Source organism: Pelodiscus sinensis, chromosome 4 (assembly GCF_049634645.1).
Source record: "Pelodiscus sinensis isolate JC-2024 chromosome 4, ASM4963464v1, whole genome shotgun sequence".
Classification (NCBI taxonomy): domain Eukaryota; kingdom Metazoa; phylum Chordata; order Testudines; family Trionychidae; genus Pelodiscus; species Pelodiscus sinensis.
Genome location: NC_134714.1, coordinates 42,667,469 through 42,694,165, shown reverse-complemented (window position 1 = coordinate 42,694,165; position 26,697 = coordinate 42,667,469). Strand labels below are relative to the sequence as shown.

The window sequence follows — 26,697 nt, the reverse complement described above, 5'->3', positions numbered from 1 at the left end:
GGAAGACTTCCCTGATACCCACTTTGAATTTTCAGCCCATACTTCTAGTTATGCCCCCAGGGATGCTCTCATCCATCTCTCTCCTTCTGTCTCACACGTATACCTTTGTAGGCAGTGCTATCCTGTTAGCCATCATTTACCATCAAGTGCCTTTTGTTCTCTTTGCATAAACCAGGCCCCTGATAAGTTGTGTGGCCCTGATTAGCGAATCTGGGGAAAAATCAGTTACAACAGAAACAGGGCAATTAAAAGAGCACAGATAGCTTCAGAAATGTGGGCATCAAAATCTGGGGTGGGAAATACTTCTGTGAACACACAGTAGAGCTCTGGAAACTAAGATGGAGTGTTCTCAGCAAGTCACAATCAAACCTGTAGATAAGAAAGGGAAATACCCATCATTCTGAATGTTGGCTCCAGCTGCTCGCAGTAGTGATTCTCCTGCACTTCCTGGAGACACAGAACCTGGAAGAAAGGCAGAGACATAGCTCACAGCACATCTGTTTGGCAATTTCTTTGAGGTTGTTTTTTGGAGGGAGGAGTTAAGACAGCAGAGGAAGAGAAAGAAAAACTGTTTCCCCTATATAACCTCTTCACCAAGAAAGACTATATAAGTAACCTCCCCTCCAGCTACAGCAGTGCCTTTCAACCTTTCCAGAATACTGTGCTATATCCCTTTCAGCAGTCTGATTTGTCTTGCGTACTCCGAAGTTTCACCAGACTTAAAAACTACTTGCTTATAAAATCAGTCATAAAAATGCAAAAGTGTCACAGCACACTATTACTGGAAGAATGCTTGCTTTCTCATTTCTGTTATATAATCATAAATCAAACTGGAATATAACTATTGTACTTACATTTCAATGTATAATATATGCAACAGTATAAACAAGTCACTGTCTATATAACATTTTAGTTTGTACTGACTTTGCTTGTGCTTTTTAGGTAGTCTGTTGTAAAACTAGGCAAATATCTAAATGAGCTGACATACCCCCTGGAAAAGCTTGGTTATCCCAAGGGGTACACATAAACTTGGTTGAAAACTGAGCTAGAGCATGATGGGCAATTTCTGTAGCACATATTTCCCCTTCAGTTACCCAGTGGGCAAGCAAGAATGAAACAAATTCAGGTCTCATCCTGAGAGATGAGCACACTTCTTCCTCAGCATGCTAAGGTAGTCTGAAGCAGCAAGGAGCAGGAAATCTCCCCCCATATAGGCCTTATATCTAGACTTCTTCCAAATTGCCCTACAGATTCTGCATCCTCCCCAAGGACTGTAGCAGGCTGCCCTGCTCCCACTTCTACTAGGTAAAAGTTGAGTCCCTTCAATCGAAGAATGGATCCTAGTAAGGCTATATGAGTCAGTGGGCATGTAACCAAGGACCCTAATAACCTCAGAGGCTCTGGCTTTCCACTCCAAAAATTCTGATGATAGATGATACAGAAGGACCTGGGTAGTACTCACATCGGGGTCCCAGTGCTGGATCTCCTGCAAGAGGTTTGGGAGACGGTAACTCCAGTCCAGGATATCTGGTTGACAATGCAGGTAGAGATCAGGGCTTTGCTCCACCAGGTCCTGGGCCAGAATGTTGTAAGACATGACTCGAAATTCAAACAGAGGCCCATTCTCTGAGCCCAGATCTGGATCAGCCGTCTGTGCAGAGAGATCCTCCCAGTCCCTCCATAAAATCTCTATATATAAGGGAGAAGAAGTCAGGTCAGATCTATGATGGGTATCCTTCCTGTCCCATTTCCTGGGATGCCCCTTCTAGTTGGGAGACATGGTATTGGCTGTTCTCTTGTTCCCTAAAGCTGGGCCCTTGGATTATTTTTTCTTTGATTAATCTGAATAGCTGTCGGTAGTGATGGGATGGCAAGAGTCCTAATGGGGAGGAAAAGCTCAACCATTCTTTGGAGGCCACCTCCAGTATGAGGCAGACACGTATGATAATTGTAAAGGAACTGTGAATAGCAGCACTATCCAACCCAATAATGTCAGAAGCTCTGACATTTCCATTAGGAAAGATTACTTTTACCATTTTCATCAAGAGATGCAATCAGCCTGGTATGAAAAGAGGCAACCTATGCCTAACAAACGGCAAGAGCAGATATGCCTAGCTCATCCAACATTTAGCATTCATATGCAGGGAGATCAAAAAGGTTTGTTACATTACATAGTCCCACTCTAGCACGGCAGAATCAAACAGGTCTGTACTATTACTGACCATGATAAGGTCTCTCTGATGGAAAAGGCTGAAATTGTCCTGTGTCATAAAGAGGCCAGGCCGTGGCCTCCACTGGCACTATTGCTGTATCATGTGCTAAACTCCAGCCTAACATAGAAGTATCTTCATCTTCCCTTTCCAGGGCTGAAAGGGTGCAGCCACTAATCTGATGATCAGTCTGTGTCCGTACTGCTGCCCAGGCTGCACTGTCAACCACAACCACACTTTCCTCTTCTGGTAATTTTGCCAGTGTGATTACAGCATTTTCCGTTGATCCTAGAGACATTAAGGTATGTAGCTCATCAAGCTGATGATCACTGCACCATGTGACCTCTGAAGCCATATTGAGATTGCTGAGACTGGTCATCAGTAACTCTGAGCCTTCCGGCCAGTCACTAGTCAATGTTACTGACACCTTCCTTACTGCTGGCACACTCTCACTGCTCTGTAGCCCACCAGCTTCCTCCTCCAGCGGCTGCTGCAGCAGGGCTTCCTGCTCTTCTGGGATCTGCCTCCTGCTGGGAACAGAAGAGAGGTCCCCTACCTGGGTGGCCGGGCTCTTCGCCAGAAGCACATTCTTTCGACACGTAAAGAAAGCATCTGTCAAAAAGTCAATACAAGTCAATTAAAATCCACAGCTCTCTTCACTTACTGGCTCATTTAGTCTAGAGAAATCAGTTACTATTTGGTGCAACAGAATCATTTGAATTCATCAACAGCACTGAGTGACTTCTCAAAAAAAGGTGCATGGTTAGAGTTCTGAGTAACTAAAACTGCCTCTTGGACCATACTCTGACTATAGTTATGCCAATACAATTCAATGGACTTCAGTAAGGTGATGCTGGTTTAACTGACACTGAAAATTTAAGCTAGTTTTGTAATATTATTTAAATAATGCAATAAGTGGTCAGCTGAGCAGCATCTAAGTTATAATGCTAGCTCTTCTTTGGCATCTTCCATCCAAATGCAGATACATTTAGCCACATGGAGTGGAGACATCAGGAAGGAAGTTCTAGCAGCTGACCTTTGGAATGGGTGAATTTTCATCAGGAAGGAAGTTCTAGCAGCTGACCTTTGGAATGGGTGAATTTTCAGGAAATCAACTAGAGGTCCTCAGATGACAGCATTTTTAGGTATCAGGAATTTCTTAAGTGCAGAGACCCAATACAGTATAGAAGAATCATTCTACACTGAATTGTCTTTTCAAATGCATATAAGAAAAGGAGTGGAGAGACCAACACAGGAAGCACAAACAGAAGTTAAAGATGGAAAAGCTCCATGAGGGGAAATGCTACCATGAAAGAAACCATGGTCGGAGTAGGCAGATCATGATAAATATTCACCACTGAATGGGAGTGAATGACAAAGGTAATGGACCAAAATTCTTCAGTGCACACTCAACACAAAAAGATACGTATCTCCCCTTTATACACTTCAAGATGATGAAATCGTTTGCATTTTTCCTAGTATCTCTGTACATTCATATCCCCATCACCGATTAGCAGACTGAGTTCTCTGCAAATCATTCATTTCCTTCTCCTATACTTTGCTCATACTATATACCCTGTAATAAAGGGTCACCCTAGATAATAGCATGCAAGTCAGCAATATCACTAAAAGCCTTTATTGGAATTTTCTAAGTAAAAATATTAGAAGTTAAGCCCCGACACAGAGACATTTTCATTATTTCTAATATGTTCAACAATGTAGTATCTAGGCACAACATTAAAACGGCTAGTAACAGTAAGAATTAGGAATGTAAGAGACCAGTCGACTATCCGTGGACTAATCACTTCCTCCCCACTGTCTTTATCAGAGAGGTGGGGGCAGGAGGGACAGGAGCGAGTGCTGCGGGAGGGAGCTGGCTTAAAAGCTGGTTCCCCCAGCACCATCTCCATGGGGGCCAGTGGAGGTAGAGGCACAGCAGAAATGGCATGAGCAGGGACTGAAGCAGTCTTTGTTTGCGCTGCTTCTGCTGCGATTCTGCTTTTGAAATGCACAAGAGCCCCAGTGGGGCCCCCCCAGTGGCCTCATGCTCCCTGGGGGGCTTTCTTTGAAATGTACAAAACCCCTAATGGAGCTCTTGTACATTTCAAAAAAGAAGCCCTGTGCTCCCTGTGGGGCTTCCTCTTTTGAACTGTAGCAAGAGGCTGTCAGGGCTTTTGCTATAGTCCAAAGGCAGAGGTGCCCTTATAAACGAATCCAATAGTCAATGGAAATCCCATCGACTATTCAGTTAATGAATTAATCTAAATTTAACATCCCTCCCTAGTAAGAGCTGAGTATTGTTATGTCTTAGGGGTAGCCGTGTGTAACTTTAAAAACAAGCAGTCCTGTAGCAGCTTAGAACTAATAAATAGAACTCCAACTCATCTGATGGAAGTGGGTTTTATCCACAAAAGCTCATGACCTAATATATTTGTTAGCCTCTAAAATGACACAGGACTGCTCTCTCTCTCTTTTTTTTTTAAGTATTATAATAATGCACACAAGTGTGTAAGTTTGAGTACAGAAAGGTCATTACAGTCACCACTAAGCAGGTCATAGTGATCATTATGAACATTAATTCATACTGTAATGATTTAGAAGAGCCCCTATCTCTTAGGATATATTCTGCAATCCTATTTAGAAACCTAGTGATATATGTATTATCAGAGATGGTAAAGAAAAGGCATCCATCTCTCCTAGAATCTGTGTACAAACCAATTGGTTTATACCAAGCAATAGCAGAGCTGTGAGGAACCCCGATATTTGTTACTGCTTTCAGCAGTATCCCATCCCCACATCTTGTTCCTCTTGCTATGGAGGGTTGAATGGAGCTCTCACCATGTATGCACCATGTAATTGCGATGGCCAGAGAAGTTATTACACAGAGAAAATGGGGCCAAAAAGATCCTTCCCTTCCCCCCACAATCAGCGGATACCCTCAGATGCCTCTATGATTGCATACTGGTGTATCGCTAGAGCACTGAAGTACTGGCAGCACCCAGAAGGCTGCAGGGAGAACTTTATGTATCTACAGTAAAATCTATCTGTGAATCAGTTAGGGATTCTTTGGGATAAAAGATGCTATAGAAATACGGTTTTTTAAATCTATTGATATAGATTCCTCAATCTAGTTCAGAACTACACTGGGAGCCTGTACATGATCTGTAAATAGGATAAACCTTGAAATCCCATTTTAAGACTGAGGGCACAATGAGCACTTACTCATCAAAAGAACTTGGCAGTCATTTGATTAGTAAGCATACCAACACAAGATTATTAATCAGGTGCTCTGATCTGCCCTGCTTATTTGTTTCCTATAAAACCATAATGGCTAACAGCCTCCAACCCAAAAGACCACCTTTATCCTATCCCATACTGCTGCAACTGTGTTCATCGGAGTCACTGAAGCCTCCATATTACACAGACATTAGCAGGGCATTTAGAACTTGCTCCCCCCAAGAAAGTTAGACTCTTTAATCTACACTGTTTGTTTTTTGGGGAAGAGGAAATGCAAATGAAGCGCTCATTAGCAAATCTTGTGCTCTCATTTGCATATTCTTTTCTGATCGTTTTTGCGGAAGAGGTTTTTGTGAAAAAATTCAGAGGGTAGATGGGGCCATTTTTGTGCAAGATCCTTTTGTGCAAGATCTCTTATTCCTCAAAAAACGAGGCTTAAAGGATTTTGTGCAAAAGGGTTTTTTTTCTGAAAAATGGCCCCGTCTACACCACGGTTTTTTTCGTAAAAAAAAAAAAAAATCACAAAAAGGATCGGAAGAAAATACGCAAAGGAGAGCATGACATTTGCTAATGAGCGCTTCATTTGAATTTCCTCTTCTGCAAAAAACAAACAGTGATGATGTAGCCTATGGCTGTGTATACACTGGTGCAACCTTGCGCAAAAGTGGCTGCTCTTGCGCAAAAACTTGCTGCCTGTCTACACTGGTCACGTGTTCTTGCGCAAGTAAACTGACATTCTAATGTATGAAATCAGGGCTTCTTGCACCAGAGCTCTGACACTCCCGCTCAGGAATAAGCCCTTTTGTGCAACTGTTCTTGCGCAAGAGGCCAGTGTAGACAGGCAACATGAATTTCTTACGCAAGAAAGCCCTATGGTTAAAATGGCCATCAGAGCTTTCTTGTGCAAGAGAGCGTCTACTCTGGCAAGGATGCTCTTGAGCAAAAGCACATCTCTTGCAGAAAAGCACATGTCAGTGTAGACGCTCTCTTCTGGAAGAGTTTTTGCAGAAGAACTCTTCCACAAAAAAGTTTTTGCGTGAGAACGCGCCAGTGTAGACGTAGCCTATTAGTTTATCTTTAACCTGAAGATTGCTCACTGGAGATTCAGGAATAGGAATAGTTAAGAGAAATTAATGGAACTACAAATCAGAGTTTGTCTACACATTAATACTATTGCAAAATAAAGTAGGCTGTGAATTTAGATATTAGATATTTCAGAATAATTGCATGTGTGAAAAGCAAGTATAAAATGTATTTTTAAGTAGTGTCAAGGAACTTCTATTTAGATGCACCCTATTTTATTTTTTTTTGGAGGAGGATGTATAAAGTGGAAGAAAAAATTAATTAAAATATAATAATTTTCTAAAGACATTCCTCTCAAAAGTATTTGCTTCAAGTATATTCCACCAAAAGAATGCTCTACTGCAGTGGTTCCCAAACTTTTAATCTCATGCCCCCCCCCTTTACTCCCCAGGAGTAGGGCTATGGCTCCAGGAACTGGGTGGGGGGACGACGACACAGACAAGGATTAGGGGGCTGCGGCCACACCTGGGGCAGATGCAGAACCTTAATCAGCTGCACAGCCCAGAGTGGGTCCTTACGCACAGGGGATAAGAGCAGATCTCTAGGCACCCGGCCAGCAACAAAGCTGAGTGATACTCTCCCCCTGTGGAAGGTAGCTCAGCACCCAGCCATATTGCCCAAATGTTCCTCTACACCCACTGGGAGCATGCCCCACAAATTGGGGATCTGTGCTCTACTGGTAGTAGTCAGCACTAGCCCAGAGGAACCCGTCTCCTTAATAGACATGCTGATGCCTATTTTTTTTCTTCTTTTTTTTTTAATTGATCAGAATTGGAGTTTCCTGAGAAAATCTGGAGGAACTACTCTCTCCTGTATACAGGGTAAGGAGAAGAAGCTGGAGGAGATGGTCTCTCAGTTGAGCACTCCTCCACTCTCTCTTTTAAACCCTCCTCTGATTAATTATTAAATTAGACCATTAAGAATCTTAACTCCTTTAAAAGAGAGGCAGAGAGAGTAACTGTTACTTCAACCAGCTCTAGAGCACAGTTCCAGATGCCACTCAGATCTGCCTCCATCTTCCCAAAAGCCAGGTTCCTCAGTCCAGGGACCTTGTCTAATGAGGCGAAAGCACTGGTTAGCAGTGAGCTAATTACAGAGCGACTGGGAGGGAGGACTGGTCCCCTTGCTAGTTTTAGGGGCCACCTCGCTTCTATTTAATGACCCCTTCAGTCTCACTACTGTTTAAATTAAAGCACGATACCTGATATTCAGGGCCACTCTAATCCCTGCCTGCTCCCGGCCAACATTTTGCTATATGAACAATCAGGCCCGGGGCGATTCACTGCGGCCTGGGGGCAGTTGGTCTCCCCAGGGTTGCTCGGTGAGAGCTGGGGGAGGTACCCGAGAGGTCCTGGGAGAGCTGGTCTCTCCACGGTGAAAGCTGCGTCCCCCGTGAGAAGGCCGGGCGCTGAGGGGCTACGGGCAAGCCTGTGACCCTGCCCCGGGAGCTGAGGGGGGTCGCCCGGGATATCTAGTTTGCCCACGACCCGCCGCTCAGGGCGAGCTACCGGAGCGTCCGCAGGGCCTGTGCTCCGGGCTACACGCCGCTGGCGGTGGGCGCGGGCAGGAGCCTGCCGCGGTGACTCCGCACTGTGGGGCCGGGGCGGTGCCGCGCGGCCCGTGGGAGGGGCCCATGGCGGGGGCTGCCCGCCGGCCAGCGGGCGGCTCCAGTCCCGGGGGTTGTTACCTCGCAGGGCACTGAGGAGCCGCACCGCGGGCAGCAGCAGGTAGCAGAGCACGGTGCCGATCATGCCGCCCAGCTCGATCCTCTCCCGGCCTCTGCTATGAGCCAGCCCGGCTCCGCCTCAACAACTTTATTGGGAGCCGCGGCCGGCCTGGCCTAGGCCGTGCTTGGCACAGCGCTGCCCCGCGGCCCCGGCATAGACTCAGCCCGCCAGTCCCGGAGGCCGAGCGGGGGGATGAGAGGAGGCCTGTGGTACCCGGGCTCTGCTCTCCGGCCCCGCCCTTGGTGCCCGCAGGCCTGTGTCTCCACCCCGGAGTGCCGGAGTCTGCGTTGTGGAGCTGGGCTGTGTCCGAGCCTGCGGGGGAATCACACGGCGTTACAGTCACGTTACTGAACAGAGGACACTGCACCAGCGGGAGGGCAGGGGAAGGTTGGGGGTGCGGTAGGGGTATTGGGGGTCTGAATCAATGTGTGTATATTGGGAGGGGCACTTGGGGGCTCTTGAGGAGGCATTTGGGAGGTGCTGGAAGGGTTTGTCCAGGGCGGATATTTGGGGGTGCCTGCACCCTCACTCTGGAGACAGCGGGCAGTGTCTCCCCTCGCCTCCCCTCCCCCCAGTGGTAGGGCGAATGGTGCAGGCCCAGGACACAGAACTAGGCTGTCAATTGACACACAGGCCTGTCTCCCTTTCTAGGCCAGGGAGGGAGCAAGGCTCTTGGTCCTGCCCTGGCTCCTGGCCAGGCTCTGAGGCTCCACAGCAGGGCAGGAAGGCCCAGCGGAGAAGTGCATGGCAGGTCTGTTTATTTATCAAGTCAGGCCATGGCTCGTGGGATCTGGCAGCTGAGGACGCAGAGGAGGAAACAATCGGGATGGAGATGGCTCTTTCTGAGCTGCAACATCTGATCTGCACGGAAAAAACCATGGACATTTCTTCTTATTTGAAAAAATCTCCCTGGGCAGAGATCAGGGTTCCAGAAAAGAGGGCATGTCTGGGAAAACTTAGATTCCTGGTAACCTATGACTCATATCTGCTCAGAACTGTGTGAGGTGTCTGGTGGAGGAAATCAGGCAGGAGCAGCATATAGTACACTTACCTGGGCTAGTTTGAACATTACCTTAATAATGTTGGGCATAAACAACTTCAAATGCGCCCTGAATTCACAAACCTAACCATCTTTTTCACTCACATTGGCCAGTGATTCACAAAATACTGTAATGTCTGACTGCATTCCATAATGTCATCTCATCTGCTGTGTAAGGTATATGCAGAACAAGAACATGATGATGCACTAAAAACATTGTTGAACGCCCCATATTACACATGGACAAATTTTTTTAAAACCCACATAAAAGTCTTTGGACATGTATTTTCAAACCAGTCATCACATATCAATTGAAACTGAATACAAAAGAAACAGTCTTATCTGAACAATTTTGCAGATAAGTCATTTTAGGCGTGATCAGCTATTGAGCCTGATGCCTTCCTAACGTCGCAAATGTAATTGTTACTCTTCAGCATCTTATGAAATATTACACTAAATTTGTATGGACAAAGCACAGCATGAAGTAGGGATGTAAAATCCCAGTTGATCGGTTAGCTGGTTAAACATTAGGTTTAACCAGTTAACCAATTAAGCAGGATCTCAGTGGGGGACTGGCTCCACTGGTTAACTGCTTATCCATTCACATCCCTAGCCTGAAGCAGGGGATGTCATCATATGTAACCTTAATGAACATACAAACATGTTGTCCTATTTTTCCTTCAATCCTTCCTTTAATAGAAGGCTAGAAGACTTCAGTCAAGCTCAAACAGACCCAGCTGGTCATACTCAAATTATAGCCTATGAAAGTTGAAGCCTGTCACTTTTTGAAACCAGATAGTTTTTTCCTGGAAAGAGAAGGGTTTCAATATTTTGCTGCATTCATCATTCTGACCATATTACAAATCTGAAACTAAACTCTCATAAAATTGAGTACCAATATGCCCTGTTACTGCAAGTATACACTTGGGCTGCGTCTATACTGGCATGATTTTGCGCAAATACTTTTAATGGAAAAGTTTTTCCGTTAAAAGTATTTGTGCAAGAGAACGTCTATACTGGCATGTGTCTTTGCGCAAAAGCATCCGTGCCAGTGTAGACGCTCTCTTGCGCAAGAAAGCTCCGATGGCCATTTTAGCCATTGGGCTTTCTTGTGCAAGAAATTGATGTTACCTGTCTACACTGGCCTCTTGCACAAGAACACTTGCGCAAGAGGACTTATCCCTGAGTGGGAGCGTCAGAGTATTTGCAGTAGAAGCACTGATTTCATACAGTAGAACATCAGTGTTCTTGCGCAAATACTCGCGGCCAGTGTAGACAGGCGGCAAGATTTTGCGCAAAAGCAAGTGCTTTTGCGCAAAATCTTGCCAATGTAGACACAGCCTTGATGTTTTACGGTAATACAAGGAGCTGGAAAGACTAAAGCTGCTGACTATCTCCAGACATCCCTTAAAAACAACCCCATCACTTGCTGATTAGTACATTAATCAGATTGTCATCAAAACAACTCTGAAACCTCTAGCCATAGAGAACATTGCTGATACATTGTTAACAGAACCTGTACTCACTGCTTCAGTGCATGACACAAAAATCATTAGTGAGCCATAAAGTGTTTTCAAAATAACAATTTTGTTTTAAAGCCACAGACCAATCTCTGTACAGATATGACTGTGCCTAAGATACTTATATGGCCCCCATTGCCATCTCAGCACCTCACAATTTTTACTGTATTTATCTCAGCATGGCTGTGAGGATGGAACATTATTTTCTGCCCATTTTACAGCTGAGGCATAGACAAAGTGACTTGTTTAAGATCATACAAGACCTTTGTGGCAGAGCAGGTAATTTAACTCAGTTTTCCTAACTGCATTATTCTTCCTCTTTGTTGAGCTATAGAAATGGAAGGTGATAATACTAATAGCTCAGAGGCAGCAGGCTATTTAAACAGCAAATGATAATTACTTGGGTATTTTTTAAACAAAAGTAGACCTCTGAGAGAAGTATAGAATCCAAGAACATAACAACATTAGGACAATCACACTGAAATGTGAGGAATGTTAACTAGCACCACAAGCAACCAAATGTCCAAGCTATCAAAATTATAATGCCTGCTCCTGAAAAATTATTCACAAACAAAATCAAAACAATGAGCCTGCAATTTAAGGTCAAAACTTCCATTGGCTTATGCAACACTTTAGTCTTCTGCACCAAAATACAACACTTTTTGAACTCTGATAACTGGAATGTTTTAGAGATTTCTGTAAAATATGGGTAAATAAAACCACCAATGTGTCTAAGATACCTAGTTCTTTGGGGACAAAGACTTTATACAGAAGTTAGCAATCAGTGCAATATATATAAACTATGAAACCTCTATGAGAAAAACTTATTGGGAAAGAAGATAAAGCATCTTCTTTCATCTGAAGAAGTGGGTTGTGCCCATGAAAGCTCATGATGCCATCTACATGTTTTGTTAGTCTCTAAGGTGCTGCAAGACTATTTGTTGTTTTTTAAAGTTTTTTCCAGTTACGGATTTGGCTACCTCTCTGTATCTTATCAGACTTCCTCTTGTTATGGAAGACTGCACCTGGATGTACTGAGTATAGTTTTCCTACACCTTTATAAAAAAGTCTCCTCTGTTAAGAAAATATTTTTGCCAGCCTTTTGAGTAGTTACCTAACATTGTACATAAATAAATAAAAAAATATGGATCCAATTCTTTTGACAATTCAATGGAACCTCAGTTTTGGCATCAATTAAGGTTTGCTTGGATAAATAATAAATACCTGGCTTTGGGGCACTTTTAGATGCTTATATCTTTACATAGCTTATATCTTTACATAACTTTTAGTGGGAAAGTTGGAATCTATTTAGGACATGGGGACTAATAAACCAATTTTTGCAAAAAGTCCTGGGAGTTCTTTAAAGACTACAAATGATCAGAACTGGATTTTTCTTATGAAAATGTACTAGGTTGGGACATTGTGTCACTAGTGACTCTGATCTGTGAGCACTCCTTGCCAGCTTACTAGCAGCACTTTCTTGAAACACTTACCCAAATGCTGACCAGTCCTGATCCTACTTAGTGAGATCTGATGCATGCAAAGACTGATATTATATGACTGCAGGATATTTTGTCATAAGTTTCATCTATTTTGAGTCACAATGTCTAGATGAGGTCATGGAATGCTTGGGAAGAAATGAAAGAGGAACCTTGCAAAAACTTCCCACAAGACCCAGGCATCTCCAGTGACTGGGAAATGTGACCTTCCTATTCAGAAACAGTATACATAAAGACTACAAAACTTATAAATGACACCCTTGCTCCTGGAGGTTTTCAGAAATTGATCATTAGATTCAGGAGGCTAAAGCAGGAGTTTTGTGTGAGAAGGTCATAGGGTGTCAGACAGAGATGACTGTAAACCACTAACTTGCAGAGGACAAAAAGCAAAGTAACAAGCAGCGCTCTCAGTGTGGTGACAAGGACACACACCATGGAGCATGCGTTTTCTGACTCTGAGGAGGATGAAGGTGGGATATTTAGTTACTAATAAATTGTTTTTAAAATAATCTTACGGAAAACCATCTGAATCACCACAAGTATTACCACTGCCAAAACAGGGCTCTATGTATATGTATGACTACCATTCCCCACTCAAATTGGGCTATTAGGTAGCCACTGATGAAAAATCTGGAACCTGAAGTAAATTTGGATGTGTAGTGCCTATATATAGTAGACTTCCGATAATCCGGAACCTTTGGGATTTAGGTGGTGCCGGATTATCAGATATGCCAGACTTATCAGGAGATACTATAAACTGGTTATATATATACTGTATACATTATATACTGTATATAAAGTGTTCTTAACCCTTTTTATTGTACATACTGTATACTGTGATGTTTTCATTTTTTAACCCTTTTTTACCCTTTTCGCTCGGTTCAGCTGCTGCCACTGTTGCCTTGTGACTCATTTTTTGCCGAAGTTCACTCACTAGGCTCTTGCCATTTTGATGCCGGACTATCAGGAGTGCCGTACAATTGGATGCTGGACTATTGGAGTTTTACTGTACTGAGGTAGAACTATAGGACCTACCATATTGGAGCAAACTGATGACCCATCTAATATGGGATCTCTATCAGGTGAAAATAAAAATCTCTATAATAGTTCCGGGGAAAAGGTACTGTAGCACCCTCAACTACCATTAACTTTAATAACTTATATTCTTATGTGGGATGCTCAGCACCTTTCAGGATTAGGTCCTAGTTGTGCAGGCGCTATCACTGAATGTGGCATTTTCTGAGCCCCTAGTTGGCCATCATGCTTATACTCTGAAGCAAAAAGGTCTGTATTCCTTTGTAGTATTATGACCTAAAATTCTAGCAGAGTATAGCTACTCCTATTTAATTTCTCCAATAAGACTCACACTTGGAAGATTTTTGGCCATAGTAAAATAAAATTTTGGTTTTATAACTTTACAAATTCTTTTATTCCTTTTTCTGGCTTGTACACAAAAAATTGATGACATAAAATATGTCAATATAAAATTGATGACATAAAATCATTTCATAAGTTTTTAAAAGAGAAAGGAACTCTAAAAGTAGAGTACTATTTTAAAAAGGTGAATGTTATTTACCAGTAATTGCAGAAGAGCCAATATATAATTCATTCTCACCACCTGTGTCTAGTTATATTATAAACTCTTTGTTGCAGAATCTTTATTTTTTGTGTATGTCCAGCACCTATCACCCTGGAGCCCTGATATTTGCTGGGTTCTGTAGGCACTAAACAACAATTGTAATAACAAATAACGTGCAAGTATATGTATTAGTGCATGCTAGATGTGTGCATATGAATACATGTGTGTATCTGCATGTACGTGTGGGAGTCTACAAATGTAATTAGGTATCTGGACAGGTGCATTTTTATGGTTCTGCTCTCTAGATTTGTATTTGGGCTTCAGGAGTGGGCCTTTAACGGACCCACTGCAGCTGTTATAATGTTTGGTCCTAATTTCAACACATAAAAATACAATAACTTTAGCGAGGAGCTGGTTACAAAAATGGGAAGAAGGGAGGGAAAGAATCAAGAAAACCTTTGTGACATTTCGGTTTTTTAAATTACTCTTTTTGACTATTTTGCTGCCAACTCTACTGTCCCATAACAAATAAAACCTGAATGTAGCATAATACATCTGTCCAAACAATAAGCATGCTTATTTGATCCTTGCAGTGAAAATGAGCTCATAAGCAAAGGTGAGAGTGATTGTGAGAGTGGGAGGCAGGGTCACGAGAGGGAGCAGGGCAAGGATGGGTCAATGGATGGGGCAAGGTGTTCTGTTTTCTGAAATTAGAAAATTGGCACTCTTAATCCTATCTCACTCTAAGCCACTGAGACTGAAAACTCCTCTCACCAGCATGACTGAAGTACACCGTTGAGTGTGTATCAAGGGGATATTTGTCGTAATGCTACTCTGGCAATACCAGCAATCTGGATAAATAAAGGACATGATTCCCCAGAACTGTCAATCTGGCATCTTTCGCTAAATTTATAAATAAATAAATAAATAAATAAAAATATAATATAATATAGTTATGCTAAACAATCTGTACTACCTTGTATTTAGTTATGACACTCTAAGTACCTTTTCCAGATGTGATGAAGAGCTCTGCATACTTGAAAGCTTGTCTCTTTCACCATCAGAAGTTGGTCCAAGAGAAGATACTACCTCACCCACTTTGTGTCTTTAACAACGAAGATATTAATATATTTAGTGCATAAAAATTTAATTTTATAAAATGTTGCACTATTTAAAATCCTTGCCTTTGCTTTTCTTGAACAGCACTGTAGATATAGTACTAACATCTACACCACCACCAGTGTGCGTGGCTTTTCACAGAAAAAAAGGCAGGTCTTTGCCGCCAGGAGTTCAAATCTATATCTCTTCCTTCTCAGGAATTACTCAGGTGGCACTGGATTGGGTGCTCTGTTAGACACACAACAGCAAGGGATGTCAGAGGGTGGTGGGAGTCTGCAAGAATCAGTGTTACAAAAAGAGAATATACATTCCTGAGAACAGGGGCTTCGTTTTTATTATCATGTCCAGCATAATGGACTTCTGATCTTGAGAAGGCCTGTGGGCACTGCCACAATACAAATAAACAATAACAATGAAAGATCACAAGAGAACCTATAGTATGTCTTCACCTAGTCACTTCTGTTTGGTATGTCTTTTGAATTGTTTATGCAGAGTTTAGAGATACTTTTTTTCTTTCTTTGCCCCCTCAGGATTAGGGCTAGAAAACCCAGCCAGTAAAGGAAAGTAAGTCAGTGAAAAAAGCAGCAAAGTACTAACAGTGAAAACAGAGACAGATAAATATTAACTACTTCTAGTGCCACTTGTCAGCCAGGACGGGGTGTGGTGGCATTAGTCTTCTTGATTCTTATAACATTTTATTCCCCTATAGGGTAGTTTTCCAATCTCTCTTTCTCCCTAATTGTAAAATAAATTATGAATTGGAGGTGAGAGAGTCTGTATCACATCCACTGGGATCTGGTTACAAGTCTTGCTCCTGAGTAACAGCTCAATGCTGGTGTACAGTAGCATTCAAACCATTTCTCCTCTGCCTTACTTGAAGTACACAACAAAGCATTCTCAGACTGACAGTAAAGGTAGCATGCAAGATGAGAGAAAGCCACTTGGGAAGGAAAAGTTTAAAGTAACGGACATAGTTTTGTCTTGAGAGTTAACAGAAGGGCTGGGAGGATCTGATTGCCAGTGACTGGTTATTTCAAAAATCAGGGAGAGGGAAGAAGCACTTCACCAGAATCATTTAACGACTAGTGTAAGAGAACAATAGCCCTCCATAAACTTGGGCTGCTGGCTTACTGGAAAGTTTGCTCCAAAAGATGCCAAGCCATTGGATGTCCAGGTATCTCCAGCTGCTCAAGTGAGAACATCTATATAACAATGACAGCTTCCAAGTGAGTATAGTGCAGGGGAGGGATGCACATAGAGTTGAGACGGGGAAAAAAGTATCTGAAACATTCTGAAGGAGGTTCTGGGATTCAGTGACTAGAGAAAATGGTACTATCTGCAGTGTGTTGTGGGGTATTGCAAATGCTTTAAGTCTGCATTCACTAAATGAAGATGTTCAGTTTCATTCCAGACAAGAATGAGAAAATGTCTGAGAGCAGCCGGTCTGTGGAATCCCTGTTGCTTGCTGACCAATCCAACAGTCCGACAGAAGAAAAGATGACAGCAGACAGCTCAGACACAGACCTAGAGATTGAAGGTGAGCATTTGCTGGACACGCTTTCAACTAATCTATTAATATAGGAAGTGGAGTCCTTCAGCAGGGATTAAGGACACCGTGATTACAGGAATCCCAGCCCTCTTCCTGATTTCCAGCAGTATGGGTAGGAAAAGGGAGGACTTCTCACCAAGGGATCTATCTCTAGACCATGCTGGTGGAGCCCCTCCTATCTGGAGCATCATTCTTTAGCTAGTGGGGTTTAGTCCTCAAGCTAGTAAAGATCTGATTAACCAAGCCCTGCACCCATTTTATATATGGTAAAGGTATCTGGTGCCTAGGATCAGCACTTTGTTAATGTACTATACATTAAAAGGAGAAAGAAAATCAAAAACCAGAAGAATGTAAGTAAATGGAGATGTTTGGGAGATGCCTCAAATATAACTGGCAAAAAGTACTTTAATTAGAGAGGAGTTTGTGCTGAGGTTAAACGATTGTATGAATGTAGCAATATGGAGAATTAACCTGTAAATCAGGGTCTCAAACTCCCTGTCTTGCCATTAAGGGGAGTGTGGGGCAGCAGGACCGCTTCTGCCATGTGGTGCCAGACTCACCCTTGGTAATCCCCAAAGACATGTGCTTCAGGTCTGGGTACCATGGGGGGAGAGGGTGGGGCAATGGCAGGAAGAGGTGGGCTTTGGGGGCCAATAATGGACAGGCCCCCGCTGTTTTACCAAGAGTCTTGGGCTGGATTGTGCAATAGCTGCAGATGGGACTGGCCCATGGGCCAGGAGTTTGAGACCTCTGCTCTAAATACTGGGTTCGATGAAGAAAGTCCAAATGACAGCTTTTTATAGAAATACAGCCATCAGCTGTCCTTGTCTATTCTACTTCAGCTGTGTCAGTCATTCTTTCTGTCATTTGCAAGCCAAAATGCTATAGGCCAGGCATGTCAAACTGGCATTTGGAGGGCCGCATGTGGCTTGATCTAAATTTTTTGCGGCCCCCAGAACATTTTTATAAAAGAATGAAGTGCGGCCCGCTGGCCGCTCGGAACACGTGGCCGAGTGCCTGCTTACAGGCCGGCTGAGCTGCTCTGCGCACACACTCACAGCCAGCTGGGCGCTCTGCAGTGAGCGCTCCAGCAGGCGCTCACAGCTGGCCACTGTGCTCATGCCACCCCAGCGCCTCAGGCAGCAACATCGACTATGGGACCCAGGTATTAGGTTGAGGGGTCTGGGAGAGCCTGGCTCTGGGGAAGGGGGGAGGCATTATGTGAGGGGGGCTGGGAGTGCCTGGCTCTGGGGCAGGGGAGAGGCATTAGGTGGGGAGGGGCTGGGAGTGCCTGGCTCTGGGGGAAGGAGGAGGCATTAGGTTGGGGGGGGCTGGCTTTGGGGGAGTGGAGGAGGATTGGGTTAGAATGGGGGTATGGGAGTGCCTGACTTTGGGGGAGAGGAAGGGGTTACTTTGTTAATATTTTGTTTTTTATTTATTTATTCCCAAATAAAATCACAAAATGTATATTAATTGTATATCAATAAATATGTCAATTTTTTGCAATTGCATGAATAATTATATCTTTATGCAAAATCTCAAACTTACAAAGTATCTGAAATTTTCACAGAAGCCTGTACTATTTGATTAACCATGGTCTATATTTGTTTTTATTTCAACAAAACAAGTTATGTGTCATATACAATATTTAAAAGTACCTTAAATTTATATTTAAATACAAAATTATGTAACATTAATTTTAAAATTATTTATTATGAGCAAATAATTTTACACATCAAATTACTGTAATATTATAAAATATACCTAAAACATAATCTATAATAATAAATAACTATGACTTTCTGACAAAGTACATTTTCTTTGGTGGTTCTATAGTTGCCTTGTGACCAGTATTGGTGCCTTCTGCCTTTTTTTGTTTGTTTGGTTGGGATTTTTTTGCTCGACAAACCATCTGGGAATCCTAGGTGGCCCTGAAAGCTATCAGTTTTTGTTTGTGTGGCCCTTGGTAGGCTTCGAGTTTGACATTCCTGCTGACTAGCTTTCTTCTGGCATCATCGGCCAGGTTTCAGCTAAGATAAATAAAATAGGGCTTCCTTGTTTGATGTCAGAAGTGTTCATTTAGACCCAGAATGATTCAGTCATGCTCCAGGTTTCTGAAATTAAATATGAGAAACCAATGCATGTTTTTCACACTGGAACATAGAAGAAATAGGTACAGCATAAATTTTCCCAGAAAGCAGATGTCTTTAAGAACAGAGGCTTTTTTCTTATTCTGTGGAATTCCATTTGCTCTCAGCTTAGCTCAAGAAGGCAAAATTAGACACAGACCAGTCACAAAAAGCCCTGCCCATGGCCTATTGACTGAAAAGTTGAAAATGACTCATGAATCTGAAAAGGTGTGGAGTGAGTTCTCATGAACACAAAAAGCTCTACATGCGTGGCAACTTTTGGGCTGTCCCAGTCTTGCCCATCTTCACAGTTGAGGGGAAGAGAACTTCCCACATGATCCTAATATCTCCTTCCATCAAACTACAGGAGTAGGACTGAGCAAAAGGGAGAAATGTATAGAGATTCTTATTAATTTGACTTTTCTGAGTGGTTGTTAGGTTAGGTTCATATCTTCTAGTCCTTCCTCCTCAGGTAACCTATGCACCCCAGTAAGGAAACAACCAGTTCCTTCTGAAGGTGAAGAAATAGCTGCAAGGAGGGGGCAGAGAGATGGGACACTCAGTATATTGCTCACACGCCCCCTTTGTTTCTGTAGATAATGAGAGGTCCTTTGCAACCACGAAGGGTGAGGAGCTATATCTGGAGGCTTGCAAACTTGTAGGGGTGGTGCCTGTGTCTTACTTCATTAGGAACATGGAGGAGCCTTACATGAACCTGAACCATCATGGTCTAGGACCCAAGGGTGCCAAAGCCATTGCCATTGCACTAGTGGTGAGTACATGGTTAAGGATGAAGCTAGTGGTTTCTGATCATTCTGTTCTTTACTATAGTTTCAACCAGTTTACCTACTACTGAAGTTAGGCTTATTGGCCTATAATTGCTGAGATCACATCTGGAGCCTTTTTAAAAAACTTGGTGTCACATTAGCTATCATCCAGTCATTTGGTACAGAACCTGATTTAAATGATTGGTTACATATCACAGTCAGTAGTTCTGTAATTTCATATCTGAGGGTATGTCTACACTTGCACCCTCTTTCGAGAGAGGGATGCAAATGAAGACATTCGAAATTACAAATGAAGCTGGGATTTAAATATCCTGCACTTCATCTGCAAAATCACATTATGGAGCTATTTTGAAATAGCACTATTTCGAAATAACGGACGCTGTTAAGACATGGTTATTTTGAGCAAAATCCCTTCTCTCGAAATAACTGGTAAACCTCATTGTATGAGGAATAAGGATTATTTTGAGAGAAGGGTTTTCTCTCAAAATAACCGCGTCTTAACAGCGTTTGTTATTTCAAAATAGCGCCATAATGCAATTATGCAAATGAAGCACAGGATATTTAAATCCTGGCTTCATTTGCGATTTCGAATGTCTTCATTTGCATCCCTCTCTCAAAAGAGGGTGCAAGTGTAGACATACCCAGAGTTCCCTCAGAACTTTTGGGTGTATACCAGCTGGCCATGATGACTTATTACTATTTAATTTATCAATTTAATTTATCAAAGCTGTTGCAGCCATTAACCTTCCAACTGAAAAAAAAAGGAACCTCTTTGCTGACGGTAGAAGGGTTCTACAGGTCCCACTGGGCCCAGAGAATAAGGGTACGTCTAGACTACCGCGTTTTGTCAACGGAAGTTTTGTTGACAGATACTGTCGACAAAACTTCCGTCGACAAAGAGCGTCCAGACACATTGAGTTCTGTCGACAAAGCAAGCTGCTTTGTCGATAGAACCCCGTAGTCTGGACGCAACCCTACAGGCAATAACACCTTCTGTCGACAGAACTCTGTCGACAGAAGGTGTTATGCCTCGTAAAATGAAGTATACCAGCGTCGACAAAACTGCTGAGTTCTGTCGACGTTATGTCGACAGAACTCAGCGGTAGTGTAGACGCTGGTATAGTTTTGTCGACAAAAGTCCACTTTTGTCGACAAAACTCAATAGTCTAGACACACCCTTAGAGAACAAATTTGGTACCCCAACCGTGGCTTTCTGCTAACCACTCAGTAGGCCCAAAGAGCTTAAGATTGAGACTGGGAATTGGACCTGGTTCTCCCATAATAGCAATTCAGAGCATTAGTCACTTGGAAGCTACATCACTTAACCATGTCTCTTTCATGTCCAAACACCATTAGGCCCTTTTTCACTGACCATAGTTATGTTAGACATAGTTCCCGCACTGCCTTATATGGAAGGTACACAGGGGCTGTTAAATTACACCTTGGACATTTCCCATTTCACTAACTTTCCAGCAATTCTTTGTCTTTCTCTGTCTTGTTTGAGCTGTTTTAGTCCAACACCACTATTATTCATCTGGAGCTGGAAGACAACTGGATTCTGGCTGAAGGAGTCATGTGTCTGGTGCAGATGCTGCGAGAGAACTGCTACATTCAAGAGCTGGTATCCAATTTTCTTCTTAGTTCTAACACACTGGAACATGGCAGCATAGGACGTGACATTCAAGCTCCCACATTGGGCATCTCATCCAGTAACTTTCCTTACTGGGTCAGGCCACAGATTTTTCAGGTCTCATATCCCTACCATCTGCTATATCAAATCATACCATTGTTTTATGTTGAAAATGCAGAGTATCTGCCTTCAATTTTCTGCACAAACTATCTGAGGAAATTTTGAATTTCACAAAAATCAATTAATTGGTTTCCAGGGTCTTACTGTCCCTCCACAAAAAATTTCACATTCTGAATATCATAATTTTTGTGCCCCTCTACTTTAAAAAGTATAAGCTGCTGAAAAGCAAAATACTGAGAGCATGATAGTCCCCAGAAGTAAGAAGTTATTTAATTTACCAAAACCAACAAAATGATTATCTTCCTTCTCATAAACAAATCCTTCTTTAGTATGGTTAGCCAATGGAGAAAATGGTCTGTGTTGGAGACTTCATGCTCTGACATGGTATGTGGAAATCCTTCTGAACAGATTAAGAGATGAATAAAAAAATACTTTTTATATATGTCCCGAGTAATGTTTCCTGTATCCAAAACTGGGGGCATAGGGAATGGATTTTGTAATGCCTTCGGCTTTGTGTTGAGTCAAAGAAGATCTCTTGACATAGTACAGTAATTGCTGGTTCCTTGAAGACCAAGACCTCAGTGAAGTTGTTGGCTCTGGAATTTTGCCCCTACTTTGAAGGAGCTGGGGTTGCACATACAAGCATAAAAAAGAAGGAAACCTCTGGTTTTAATTACTGTCTAGGAGTGTCCCTGCCTGACCAGTGCCTCTATCCTGCTGGTCTTGTATTCTCTTGGCCTTTCTTTCACATTCAGCCACAAACAACACTGAAAGCAGCTCCATGCTGGAGGGAGGTTCCTTTCATATGCTTGATACTTCCCTTTCAGAACATTTCCAATAACCACCTAGACACAGAAGGAGCAGAAGCCATCTCCAGGATATTCCTGGACAATATTTCTAGTCTCCGGGCTGTTCAGCTCTCAGGTGGGTCCATGCATTCTGGGAAAGAGGGGGAGGAGTATGATGTGATAACATTTTACACTTCTATAGCTCTTCTCATCTTTATAGACTATGGGTCAGATTCTGCTCCCATGTAAATTGCTAGTAACTGCACTGAAGTCTTGATTTATACTTATATACCAAGATATAGCCACCTCTGAGCAATTAAGTATGACCCTCAGCGAGGCAATGTCTGAGCACTCTGTGCATTCTAAGACAAAACTACTAAGGAGATTAAAGGAAGAGAAAGTGGGGAAGTAACCTTTAACTCTATTTGTTCTTCATCTTATGGAATGACATTCCAGCCAGCCCAAGAGATTCTCCCAGACACAGTGTAATGTCACAAAGAAGGCCTTTGGACTCTGTTAATACACACTTCCCCTCTGCAGGAAACAACTTTAGGGAGGAAACTGCACAATTCTTCGCTGAGGCACTACTGGTGAGTAACATGCCAGGCAGGGAGGAGGTGGATAGGAGAGTGGACCTAGCAGGGAGCAGGTTTCTGCACAGAGCCATTCTTAGTCATTCTGATATGTATTAAGGATAAAGCTGTGAGTCTTTCATGGAGGTCACTGAAGTCATGGATTCTCTGACTTTCTAGACTTCTATGACTTCTCCATCAGCTAGCGCAGGGCTGTCCGAGTAGTTGGGTTCTGCCATGGAGCAGCTGTCTGGGAGCAGCAGTAGTGCTGTAGGCCATCCCTTCAAGAGTAGTGGTAGGGCCCTGAATTACCCCTTCCTGAAGAAGCAGTGGTGATGGCATCTCAGGTCTCCTCCCCCAACAGAAGAGGTGGTGGGGCCCCAAGGTGCTGTACTCCACCCAGAGCAGTGGTGATGCTGAGGGCCACCCTCCCCCCTCCAAAAAAAGAGTAGCAATTGTAAGGGACCCAAGGTTCCCTCCAGCAATAATGACCCCAGGCCAACCCCTCCCCAGCAGTGGGGCCTCGGACACAACAGCATTCCTTAGAGCAGTGGTTCCCAAACTTTTCGGCATCACGCCCCCTTTTTGATTTTTGAGAAACCGTCATGCCTCCCTCCCCAAAATAGCAGCAAAACTTGAGCAAAAAAAATAAATAAAAGGAACTGACCGGGGCCAAAAAACAAATATAGCAGCAAAACTTGGGAGGGCGAAGGTGGGCTGGGTCACCTCGTGCCCCCCCTGGAATTTCTTTATGCCCCTCCAGGGGGGCACATCCTAGAGCTTCCCCCGAGGGTCTGTGAGAGTACCCATCCACCCTCAGCACCTAAGATTTAGTTGGAGTTATTATTAGTAAAAGTCATAGATAAACCGTGCTGTGGTAGTGGCAGCAACTGCTGGGAGCCCGGGCCCTTTTAAATTGCCCAGCCCTGGGGCAACTGCCCCTGTTGACCCCCTTATAGGCAGGCCTGGGACTAAGTCCATGAACAGAGCTGTGAGAGTGATTTTGGGACAGCATTTGTCTGTACTTTGCCATTTCCTGAGGAAAAAATACAGTGTTAAAAGACTGATAAACTTGCTTTGTTCTGGGAATCACAATTCCCTATCTCCATCCTGACAAACTGCTGTGCACTAATCTATCTGACAGCCTTTGTTTCATTCTCTTCTGGGATCTTGGAATGGCAGCTGGCTGCAGCTGGGTGCAAGATCTGAATCTCTCTGCACAATTTCTCTCCATAGGGCAATTACCGAGTGAAAGAGCTGGACCTCAGCCACAATGAGTTCTCTGAGAAGGGAGGAGAGCATCTAGGACAGCTGTTGGGTAACTCCACTCATTACTTCCATGGAACCAGCTGGACAGCCAGTACAGGCACCTTTTCCCTTAAAGACCTCTGGGGCCCAATCCTGATTGAGGAGTGAATCCACCACTCTTCTCACATTTTACAGCAAGAAAGTTGTGGGGCCTGATGGCTGTTGTAAAGGACTAGGAGCCAGGGCTTTCTTTAACCCTTCTGCCTGGGCCAACAACTCACCCTTAATTCCATGTCATTTTAGGTGACTCTCTCATCTTTCTTGAGGCTGAAATATGGGCAGCAGGTAAAGGCCCAGCTAGGGGAAGGCAAGCTCTAGCCCTGCCCCTTCAGCACACTTTCTTCCCCTGTTGGGGCCAAGCCCCATCCACCCCTAGCCTGCTCTGCAGTGCCAGCCTTCTGCAAAGGTCATGGAGTGTAGGCAGTTTTGAGAAGGCCATTCCTTCCCTTGCCTACATTACCTGCCTCCCGTGAGCTGAGACTTCTCAGTCTGCCAAAACCCAAATCTCACTTGCTAATAGAGTCCCAGAAAAGACCTTTACAAATCTCTCTCTTAACATTTCTGGCCCACCTATCACAGTGGCCCCTTGGCAGCAGATGTATGCACTATAATCACACAGTGCTACTGAAATCCTTTCATTAGTCAAAATAACACTTTCATTTCCCTGATTCAGGGTTTCTACCATCATGGATTTACTGTTTAGACCAACCCATGCCATGATAGATTCAATTTCTTCCAGCTCCACTGAAGCACAAAATGAAGAGATATTTGCAAAACAATTTTTAATAGATTTTTAAAAAAATGGGATGAACATGCCAGCTGCTGGGATCCAAACTGCTATCCCTGGGAATTGTCATAAAATCAGATAGGAACATGTTGGCAGCCAGCCTCTCACCCCAGTCAGAGGTCATTTTCCAGCACAGTAATAGGCCTCCTCTCTCACTAATGGATTCACATGCTGCACTGATGAATTCATATCCATCCCTACTTTGAGTAAAATTGCCACTATGTGCCATGCTGTGCAGCTGGACTGGCAAAGGCTTGCATACAGCTGCATACATATGGCACAAAGGCTTAGATTTCTATCTGCTTGCTAATCACCTGCAGGCAGAGTGAGTCTTGCTTTTTTGTGTGTGTGGGAGGGACTGTCCCACCCATCTGCTTAGAAAATGAGTGTCCACTATATTAATCGTCTCCCTTCCCTAACCCTCCAGCGTGTTATGCTCTTTATATAAGCCAAAGAAACTGTTCTACTGCCTCCTTAAGCTGAAAATTAACCTCCAGCTTCATGTGGAGACATACTCTGCATCACCAACATACTGTATTCTCCTCCGCCCTTCAAATGCTCTAGGGAATAAGGAGACTCTGACTAGAGTTAAAACAGAGGCAGGATTCACCTGCTGCAAATCAGCTCTTGTTGTTCATGGATCTGCATCAACCCTTTGTTGATTGATAGCCCTCAAAATTTCACAGGGGCTGCCCTGCTCCAAGAAGTATCTGCAGGATAGGCTATTTCAAGCTCTCCCTTTGTACAGAGCACCCTTGGGCCTCACAGACCAGCTACCAGCTCAGAGAACTCCACTGCACAGGCTACATCTACACTGCACCTCTCTTGCGCAAAAGCCTATGCAAATGAAGCATGGATTAGCATATTGCTGTGCTTCCTTTGCATAATTAATTAGGGGCCATTTTTGCACAAGAGGCTTTTGCGCAAAAAGGAGCTGTGCAGATGGTTCCTTTTTGCGCAAAAAACCCCTTTTGTGCAAGAGCCGTTCTTCCTCATTTTTTCAGGAAGAACAGCTCTTGTGCAAGAGGAGGTTTTTGCGCCAAAACGAGCCGTCCACACAGCTCCTTTTTGCGCAAAAGCCTCTTGTGCAAAAATGGCCCCTAATTAATTATGCAAATGAACCGTGGCAATATACTAAACTGCAGGGCTCGACAATTAGTGTAATCTACTCACCTGTGGCGAGTAGATTACAAACCGGCACAGCTGCGCAGCGCAGTCAGTGCATGCGCAGCACTGTCTGAGCATGTGTAGCATGCCGGACCGCGCGGCTGGTGAGCGGGGCTCGCCATCGCTTGGCGAGCCCTGCTAATCCGCGTTTCATTTGCATAGGCTTTTGCGCAAGAGAGGTGCAGCATAGACGTAGCCACACTGTCACAGTTTAGGTCAACTGCACCTGTATTTCCCCTCGGGTCCAATAAAGGCTCCCTCTCTCAGGCTTCCAGCTCCCCAGCTGTTGCCTTTCCTTCTTCTCACCATTCTGACTGAGCTACTCCAGGCAGAGCCAGGCTGTCCAAGCACACTTGCTTGCTTTCTCTTCAGAGATGGTTAAGGGTGTGACTGCTCACAACTAAGTTACCACATAGTTCTTTCTGAGCAAACCTATTTGATTCTTAAGGTCAAAGCATTACTAAGAAAACATGTTAAAAACAATAAAAGAACCTGCATATGCATGTTAATAATTTTATCACAGATCACCCCAACCACAGTGGAGCCTGAACAGATTTTAGGGTGAGTGTGCTGAGCTCCATCCCCCCAAATCTGTTCTGCCCACAAATGTTGCTGACTCTCCTGAACCAGATGGACCAGATTCCATTTGCTGCAATGGTGTCTGGTCCATCCAATCCACAGGAGATGGTGACTTAGCTGCAACTGGAGGTGGTTGCAGAGCCCTGGTCCAGTGGCGGGACCCAGAACAACAGTGTAGCCTCCAGACTGGTGGCCCAGATCCCGGGGATGGTGGGCTGCAGGACCGGGGAGGTGTCAGGGCTGGCCAGAAGCTGGGGCAGGGAAGTG

The 26,697-nt window shown here is 43.7% G+C and overlaps 2 protein-coding genes across 13 annotated transcripts in view; one reads left to right on the top strand and one right to left on the bottom strand.

The window, feature by feature from the left end:
- The window catches only part of ANGEL1 (angel homolog 1), a 130,087-nt gene that overhangs the window by 8,998 nt on the left and 94,392 nt on the right, over positions 1–26,697 (bottom strand). For 5 of the 8 annotated variants that reach the window (XM_075926811.1, XM_025181984.2, XM_075926813.1 and 2 more), the window contains 3 exons: positions 2,223–2,822; positions 1,463–1,689; positions 393–462 (listed from right to left, as the gene is read on the bottom strand). In XM_075926811.1, coding sequence (XP_075782926.1) covers positions 393–462; positions 1,463–1,689; positions 2,223–2,822 — 897 coding nt within the window. Of the gene's footprint in view, positions 1–392; positions 463–1,462; positions 1,690–2,222; positions 2,823–7,731; positions 8,157–8,217; positions 8,463–12,309; positions 12,372–26,697 lie in introns of those variants that run through there. The other 3 variants (XM_025181983.2, XM_075926809.1, XM_025181985.2) reach the window with 3 other exon arrangements.
- Positions 12,211–26,697, top strand: part of LRRC74A (leucine rich repeat containing 74A) — a 36,682-nt gene continuing 22,195 nt past the window's right edge. The window contains exons 1-7 of one of the 5 annotated variants that reach the window (XM_075926816.1): positions 12,211–12,785; positions 16,425–16,550; positions 19,288–19,463; positions 20,993–21,100; positions 22,057–22,153; positions 22,558–22,607; positions 23,826–23,907. In XM_075926816.1, coding sequence (XP_075782931.1) covers positions 12,749–12,785; positions 16,425–16,550; positions 19,288–19,463; positions 20,993–21,100; positions 22,057–22,153; positions 22,558–22,607; positions 23,826–23,907 — 676 coding nt within the window. In that variant the 5' untranslated portion in view covers positions 12,211–12,748. Of the gene's footprint in view, positions 12,786–16,413; positions 16,551–19,287; positions 19,464–20,992; positions 21,101–22,056; positions 22,154–22,557; positions 22,608–23,825; positions 23,908–26,697 lie in introns of all 5 variants that reach the window. The other 4 variants (XM_075926815.1, XM_075926814.1, XM_075926817.1 and 1 more) reach the window with 4 other exon arrangements.